The sequence below is a fragment of the Phragmites australis genome, chromosome 4 (assembly GCF_958298935.1).
Source record: "Phragmites australis chromosome 4, lpPhrAust1.1, whole genome shotgun sequence".
In the NCBI taxonomy this organism is placed as follows: domain Eukaryota; kingdom Viridiplantae; phylum Streptophyta; class Magnoliopsida; order Poales; family Poaceae; genus Phragmites; species Phragmites australis.
The window spans coordinates 8,956,450-8,965,231 of NC_084924.1; the positions used below are offsets into that span (position 1 = coordinate 8,956,450).

The 8,782-nt window shown below is 44.1% G+C and overlaps 1 protein-coding gene across 1 annotated transcript; it reads left to right on the top strand.

Moving 5' to 3' along the window:
• The first annotated feature begins 3,406 nt into the window (after nucleotides 1–3,406).
• Nucleotides 3,407–8,226, top strand: LOC133915583 (26S proteasome regulatory subunit 6B homolog). The gene is made up of 6 exons (XM_062358796.1): nucleotides 3,407–4,037; nucleotides 5,080–5,310; nucleotides 6,105–6,263; nucleotides 6,561–6,713; nucleotides 7,346–7,429; nucleotides 7,878–8,226. Exons 1-6 carry the CDS (start codon nucleotides 3,537–3,539, stop codon nucleotides 8,010–8,012), a joined length of 1,263 nt encoding a protein of 420 aa, XP_062214780.1. The 5' UTR covers nucleotides 3,407–3,536; the 3' UTR covers nucleotides 8,013–8,226.
• Nucleotides 8,227–8,782: the final 556 nt, after the last annotated feature.

The following is an 8,782-nucleotide window of genomic DNA, read 5'->3' on the forward strand; positions in this document are numbered from 1 at the left end:
ACAGATACACTGCTCTATAGTAGGCTGAACTTTGTGCTTGTTCTCCACCTTAGAGAACAACCTCATGCCACCCTCCACTAACCCCAAATTTGTTGCTCGTAGAGATCACCTTGGCAAACGTAGCCTCATTGATCATCCCTTGTCTTGTGTAGCATACTAACCATACAGATACAATGCTCCATGGTAGGTTGAACTCTTTGGCAAAGAGAACAGTGGCAAATGTGGCCTCATCTTGCTGCTCCCCGGAGCCCACCATGAGTTGGAACATCATGAGAACCTCATAGTTACTGCGGTGGTTGATCCCTCACTGGTTTCAACTCGAACACCAACAAGTAGGGATGAAAAGGACAGGAGAAATATGTCCCATCCCGTCCCGTTTTGTACATTTCTCCCGATTATTTCATATTTTTGGATAAAAATGGTAACAAGATAAAAACGGAAAATTTAATACGAAAGCGGGCCGAAAACAGTTTAGCTATTTTTTTGACCGTTTTTTCAAAATCCTGTTTTTATTCAGGATATTCATACAGGATTCCGTATTTTTATTTGAGCCCACTAGCGGCCCAGCAGCCCATTCATTCCAAATCAGCCACCCGCGGGCTGAGTCCTGACTCGGTGACTCCTCTACGCCGCCACCAACGGTCTTGCCGGCCGCCGCACACGCCGTCCTCGCCGGCACCGCCGGCCACCGCAGAGCGCCCGTGCCATCACGCTCCGCCGCTCCCGCCTTCCTCGCCACCCCGTCCTGTGCGCCGCCACCGACGGTCTTGCCAGCCACCGCCCACGCCGTCCTCGCTGCCACCGCCGGCCGCCGCAGAGCGTCCGTACTGTCGCGCTCCGCCACTCCCGCCGTCCTGCCCGCCGCCCCAGCCTTCCTAAAGCGCAGTTCGGGGAAAGCGGCAGAGGATGGCATAGTGGAGCTCCTCGGCATCAGAGAGAGCTGGGTGAAGCACTGGAGCCATGGGTCGTAAGTGTGGTCCTTCACGGCAGCGGTGGCAGAGGTGTCCCACGGCGCCGGAGTTGGAGAAGAAGCCGTGCGCGCGAGCGAGCGCGGCCATGGATCAACGGTGTGGAGCTGTTGCCTTGGGCGAGAGCCTGGTCGCGAGAGGGAAACAGCTGCTGCTTAGTGGTGTGCGACTGGAGCAATGGAGGAAGAGAAAGAGCTGGAGTAGGAAGAGAAACTAAGGAGAGGACGAGTCCATCACCACTGAGCAGAACTGCAGCCCAGTACTTGCTTTCCTTGTTTGCCTGCAAGTTCTTTCGATGCGCATCTGTCCAGGAAGTGCAGTTGTTGATGTACCTGTCATTGACAGGTCATCTACAGGTCTTGAGAGAATCAACCAGTCAAATGTGAAAATCAGCTCTCCTGCAGCTGCAGCTGCTATACCAGAAGTATTGAGTAAATAGTAGCAATGAGTGTTGTTTGAAGATAGCATATTGCTATAATTTTCATTTTCCTTCAACTCCAATGCAGGTTCAGGTGATACTATCATGTCAAGATGGTATCAATAAGTTGGTTGAATTGCTGCAGCAGAAGTTTCCGAATGTTTCGAAGTCGCAACTGAAAAGTAAAGTGAGGGAGATATCTGACTTTGTGGATAATCACTGGAAGGTTAGGATGCTTTCAGTCTTCCACATTCAAAAACACCATAGCTGATTATTTATTGTTCTGTGTCAGTAGCATGATTACAAGCTGAGTACAACCCCAAGGGCAAAACGGATTTAAGATGTTTTGTATTAAGTTGTTTGTGTCCCTCTGCAGGTCAAGAAAGAGGTTCTTGACAAGCTAGGCTTAGATTCCTCACCAGGTACTCCACCAGTTCTGGCAGTAGGAACCCTACATACTTGTCCTTAACAAATATCCTCTCTAATCATATTACTTCTCAAACCACTGAAATAGCAATGCATATATCAGAAGCACTTGCTCTTCATAGTACCTCCTGAAATGGTAGATTCGTTGGCCTATACATGGTTTACAAGTCCGTGTTCCGGTTTTAAATTATTGGTTCCGGATCGATACCTGTATATTTTTTTTCTGGATTAGTTCGTTTTTGATATCCTGACATTCTCGAGTTCGTACTCATTTTCGGTTTTTTTTTCGATTCTATTTTCGAGAGAAAATATGGAAGTGAAAACGGAAAGAGAGTTTTCACGACCATTTCTGTTCATTTTCATTCTTACCAACAAGGCATGGCCAAGCTTATTATTCTTAAAGTATATTCGTATTAGAGAAGTTGCCATTGAAAGCTCTAACTCGAGCATGTGGAGAATAACCCAGGCATGAATCTCCAATCCCCATTCATTATCATCATCAGAAAAAGACACCTAGCCCAGGCCACGGTCCCTATCTCTGAGCATCCTTCTTTAGATCTCCATAGAATGTGGCCACAACCCAGACCGCATGCACCCATCAAGCATGATGTTCCATGAGACAGTGTCTATTACCGACATTGCATCGAACACCCACTGAGCCTTGGGAATGTCGTTGCGCTAGATGTATAGATCCATAAGTACGTCGCCCATGAGCATGTCAGAGGCGAGGCCCACGCACACGACATCACGGTGCACGGCCTAGCCGAGCACGACCGACCTGGCGACTGTGCAGGCCTCAAGCGCGCACGCGAAGGTGAATTGGTCGCGCGGGATGCCGTGCTCGCCCATTTGAAGGTAGAGCGTGAATGCGTCATCGTGGCAGCCGAGGCTAACGTACCCCGCGATGAGGCAATTCCAGGAGAAGGCATCCTCCACAACGCGTGCAAGAAGCAGGTGGTCCAAGAGGTGGTGCGTGAAGGCGATGAAGTCGAGGGAGGCGTGGAGGTGGGGGAGGCAGGCAACAAGGTCCAAGTGGCGGCATAGGAGCGAGACAGGGAGGAGGCGAGGCAGATGTGCGAGGCGGCAATACGGAGAGGAGTGGCGCAGGAGCATGGAGAGGAGGGAGGCAAGGAGGGAGAGGGTGATGAGGCATGGGTGGAACTCGAGGTCGGAGAGGACACGGTTGAGGTCTTGGAATGCGGTGGGGGGACAGATTACTTCGCGATTTGAGAGAACCAGCCGCGTTGATCAATTAAAGTCTCAGAAAACACAGATACTGTAGATGCATTCATCCACCCGGTCACTCGTAATTAGACTGTCCTAGTTAACTAGGCAATCAAGAGGCTACATCCTTAATGGGCTATAGATACGTACTACCTCCGTTTTCATATACGTCGTTCTAAAATACGTACAGTTAAATTTTAGAAACTTTGATCACTAATATATATAAAACTATTAAAATTTAGCACATAAAAAATGATAGTAGTGAAAATATCATAAAAATACTTTAATATCACCTAATTTTTATTAATTTTTACTAAAAAATAATTGTTAAAAATAATAGTTATACGTGTTTGATGAAGTCCGTATCGACATCGGCGGAGGTAGCCTTTCCCTTCCTGCAAGCAAAGCCGTCTCCACCGCTTCTTTTTACCCACACCCTGCTCCCCCGATCCGACCCCAAACTCGAACCAACACTCCAAACCCTAACCCTCGCCTCCGCGATGTCGGCCGCTACCACCGCTCCGACCCCTCCGGCGACCACCCCGATGGCGCCCCCGCCGTCCTACCCGGCCTCCTCCGTGGCCTCCGCTTCCGCCGCCGCGTACGCCGAGGACGACGACGACCTCTACGGCCGCCTCAAGTCGCTTCAGCGCCACATGGAGTTCGTCGAGATCCAGGAGGAATACGTCAAGGACGAGCAAAAGAACCTCAAGCGCGAGCTGCTACGCGCGCAGGAGGAGGTGAAGCGGATCCAGTCCGTGCCGCTCGTCATCGGCCAGTTCATGGAGATGGTCGACGGCAATAACGGCATCGTCGGTTCCACCACCGGGAGCAACTACTACGTCCGGATCCTCAGCACCATCAACCGCGAGCTGCTCAAGCCCTCGGCGTCCGTCGCCCTGCACCGTCACTCCAACGCGCTCGTCGACGTGCTGCCGCCCGAGGCAGACTCCAGCATCTCCCTGCTCGGGTCGTCAGAGAAGCCCAACGTCACCTATACTGTAAGTTTCTGCTGGAATTTCTCTGATCCGCATGAAGCCCTTGTTGATTTGATGTGCTATGGATCTGCTAATATATCTATTGCTGGATGATTTGCTGTTAGGTAATTGGTCTGCTTAGAGTCTGAGATCCTAGATCTGTCGATGTTATTAATTTCAGTAGGATTCTCACTGGTTACCGCTCAACTGACAAGATGCTTTTTTTTTAATGGGTTCTGATCAATGTCGAGTACTAACAGGTAGCATAAATATTTAAGGAAAGAGTGGAAATTTTGGCAGGGATGTTTGTGCATTTTGGGTTGATTTCATGTGGAACATTGGGGCTTTTGTTGTGATGGGTATCATCTGAGTCCTCATGATTTGTAGTTCAGCTAAAGAATACATGAAATGTCAGGAAATAGCCATACGATGTGTTGGATGTGTGCTTCTATGGTGGCAATTGAACAGCTAATTAGGTTTTCCCCTCAATTTCCTGTTTCTTAGGCATATCTTGTAGGTTTTGTGCCAGATCTAGTTGTGGCATAGTGTGACAAGCCACAGACTTTGTAGCGATTAGTTGATGGAATGATGATTTGAATTTGGAATGTTTGTCTTGTTCTAGAGACACATTTGATGGTAGTGATAGTACAAGTACCAACATGTACATGTGGGAAAACCATACTAATAATGGCCTGGCTTTTATATTGTATGAGCTTTTCTATTTTTTAATTCAACAATTTTTTGTATGTGGTAAATGACTGGCAATGTTTTTGCTTAGTCTTCTGCTCATTGATTATCACGTGCAAATATATACATTATATCCAGAACCTAATGAGTAATAAATGTCTGAGAAAATATTAAAATTAGCCACGAGAGCTGTTTAACTAAGTTTCGAAACCAATCAAGATTTGCTAGTTTATTTCAGTTTTCTTCAGACTAAAAACTACGTGCAGAATGTGATGTAAACCTGACAAATTCTGGTGTCTAGCTTTTGATGCTTTAGCAGTTTCTTACAGTAAACAAAAATGAAGTCTGTAACAATTAGTTGCTTTCTGATGGTATCTAGGATATTGGAGGATGTGACATCCAAAAGCAAGAAATTCGGGAAGCTGTTGAGTTGCCCTTGACGCACCATGAGTTGTACAAGCAAATTGGTATTGATCCTCCAAGAGGCGTGCTTCTGTATGGTCCTCCAGGTACTGGCAAGACCATGCTTGCCAAAGCTGTGGCGCATCACACTACAGCTGCTTTTATCAGAGTGGTTGGTTCGGAGTTCGTACAAAAGTACTTGGGTGAGGTAAGTTGGTAGCAATTATGATTTGAGTTGGTTGCTTTGCTCTTTTTACATGCCTTCCTTTTGTTCTGTAAAATAAAAGATAGCAATTTGTTGCATGTTACAAGCTTCAATCAGTTACTCATGTTTGTTTATGATCCTGTGCTGAGTGCTTCATGCTAGCAGCAATGTGTGTGTTTAGGTCCACTGAAAGATATTCCAAAAAAGGGTTTGGGAAAACAGATGGGTATCATTATTATTTCTCTATACAAAAGTGAAGATGCTTAGCAGAAAGGTGTTGATGGACTTAGTCAGGTTGCCTGGTGTATGCTTGAGTGTGCACGATATTTCTGTTTGAATACAACATTCTTTTCCTTCGAACTCTTCAGTTCTTTTCCTTACTAGTTCTGTATCGAATACGATGTATTTCCGTTATCTGGGTAATGGAAATGGGGTAATGCCTCGATTCGAAAAAAATATAACATGCTTGTTTCCTGGTACCACCAGGACATATTTATATCTATTTGTTCAGTATCTGTGAACAATCCTTATTTTTGTATTCTGCCTGTACATGTTACGTGGATATTATCTATTTGTAGTTTTGTACTGCACATGACCGAACCAAGTTAGATATTAGTATGTTTGTACACTTCATGTTAACTATAGTATGAGTGTCTTGCTTAATTATTTGTATGCTTGGTGGTTCATAGATACAAGCGGTTTGCACAAGAATTTGTCATTTGTTCATTTGGGATTTTTTTTTCCAGATTTATTGGTTCTATTCTTAATGCTCTATGATATTTGAACTCCTATTTTAGGGCCCTAGGATGGTTCGAGATGTATTCCGTTTGGCTAAAGAGAATGCCCCTGCTATCATATTCATTGATGAGGTTGATGCTATAGCTACAGCACGTTTTGATGCTCAGACTGGTGCTGACAGGGAAGTTCAGCGTATTCTTATGGAGCTACTCAATCAGGTAAAGTTGATCATTGTAGAACTACTTATAATTTGAATAAATTTTCCACTTTTTATTTTCGAAAACCATTGAACATTTAAAAATGAACCTTTTTTTAGACTGAAAAGCTCTTTTTGCAAGGCAAAATTTTAAATTTCTGCCATCTTTATTCGGATTTGATAGTTTCTTCTATGGTGCGAGAGCGGAAAATAGGATGAATGGAAACTATGGTCTTTAAAGCTGACTTTGGCGAATTGCTAAGATCTGCTGGAAGTTCTGAGTTTTTCTTTTGTAATAACGTGTCTGTGTATATTACAGATGGATGGATTTGATCAAACAGTGAATGTGAAGGTTATAATGGCAACTAACCGAGCAGATACACTAGATCCTGCTCTGTTGCGTCCTGGTAGACTTGACAGGAAAATTGAGTTCCCTCTTCCTGACCGGCGGCAGAAGAGGCTTGTTTTCCAAGTAAGTTCTGTTTTGTAAAAACTTGTGTGGTATGACTTATGAGAGCTGACTGATAAGTATTGTTTAGTAGTACTTGTGAAGTATCACACATTTACTTGAATGTAATAGATTATATTGCTATGCTGGTATTTGATTTCTGCTCTTTCACATGTGGTATAATAACCCTGGATAGGGCGGGCTAATGCTTTCCCCTTGAACCCCTTGCTTAGAAAACTTGCTTAAAGTTAACTAGGTGCTACAGAGTCTTTTGGTTCCACAACCAATTCTGAGCATTGCAGTCAAAAGAGCTGTGCAAATAGCTATCTGTTCTGCAATATTTTCTTTGTTTGAGAGAATTGAACATAAAATCTCTGACATCGCAACAGCCAAATTGTTCTGCACAGATGCACATGCTCATATTTTCATACCGTCTTCAATTCTTACAAATGAAAAGTAACAAGTGATATGTAGTTCTTGTGATTTTGTCTAGAATGCGCGAAAAGTTCAAATTAACCTTTGTTTCTTTGTTATATATTTTTTTTTCACATTCACGTGTCACTCATGGTTTTGGTTATAGAGTTTCTTGGTTTCTTGATTTTTTTTCTGGGGCTATATTTCTCTCTCATTTGGTAATCAGTTGCTCTTTTCTTCAGGTCTGCACTGCCAAAATGAATTTGAGTGATGAGGTCGATTTGGAGGATTATGTTTCTAGACCAGATAAGATCAGTGCTGCTGATGTGAGCCTCTTTTCATAGTGACTTGTCAATTTACTCATACAAATAGATTTGCATTTGTACTATTGAAGCCCTGCATTGGTTCTCTAGTTGTATGTTCCATTATTCCTTCTTACCTGCAATACGTTGTTTATCCATTTTCTGTTGCATGGGCTAACACAGTTTTAGCATATCACAAAAACACTAGACCATAATGATCAACCGTGCACACAGGGGATCATGTGTTTAACGTGAATGCACAAACCACATACAATGCTGATGCTTCTTGTTACCTTGATACATTGTTAGTTCTTGACTCATGATATACTAGCACAGTGAACTTCATATTACTTTTATCCGTACCTCCTGCAGTAGCGGGTATGATTTGTTCTTATGACAAGTATAGATCTGATAATGTAAATTAGAGACTCCTGGAACCCTTCTTAATACTCCATCACGTCATCCTTTTCAGATTTCTGCTATCTGTCAAGAAGCTGGCATGCATGCTGTCCGCAAAAACAGATATGTCATCCTCCCCAAGGACTTTGAGAAGGGTTATCGAACCAACGTGAAGAAGCCTGATACGGACTTTGACTTCTACAAATAAGGCAACATGTGTTCAAATTAGACGCTTGCTTCTCAATGGCGATATCTTCAGCATCAGAGATGAATTTCTGGATAGTTGCCTTTGTCACAATGTTTATGTTATCTGATTCAGTTATTTCAAATTGTACTTGCTGGGAAAATAGAAGGTTTTGCACGGTCAAAATCTGGTATCTACTTTTCCTTGTATCAGATTAACGGAATCCGCTTGACCGTCATCGTGTGGTGTCCTGATTGCGAGAATTGGACGTCGATTAAGATAGAATTTGCTTGCCTTAGCGATTATACCAGAAGGGCCGCTACCCATTCTGGGATGAATGAACCTCGGTCCATAATGTATCACACCGTTGCAATGGTAAGTTGCGACAAATCTTGACCTGTTAGGGCGTGATTGGTTGACCGGACGAACCTCGTCCTGTTTCCGGTCCAGGTGGATTCAAAAGTCATGCGGATGCAAATACTTATACGCTGGCTGGAGTGATGGGAAAATGAAATTGCATCGCACCCACGAGTGCAAGTGGGCCCACGAGAGTCGCGAGTCCTATGAAGCAAATTTTACATGACCTGTTCACTTATTTTCTCTCCTCCTTGATTCTTCAACTGTTAGATAAAAAATAAAATAGTATATATATATATATATAATCTTATAAAAATCTTTCTGCATGAAGTCCCGTGCCTTGCTCGCGACGCCGCTCTATTCGACACCGCAGCAGGCAGCCTGCTCTATTCGACACCGCAGCATTCAGATCTCGATGCCGGTGCGCGCCAAAATGG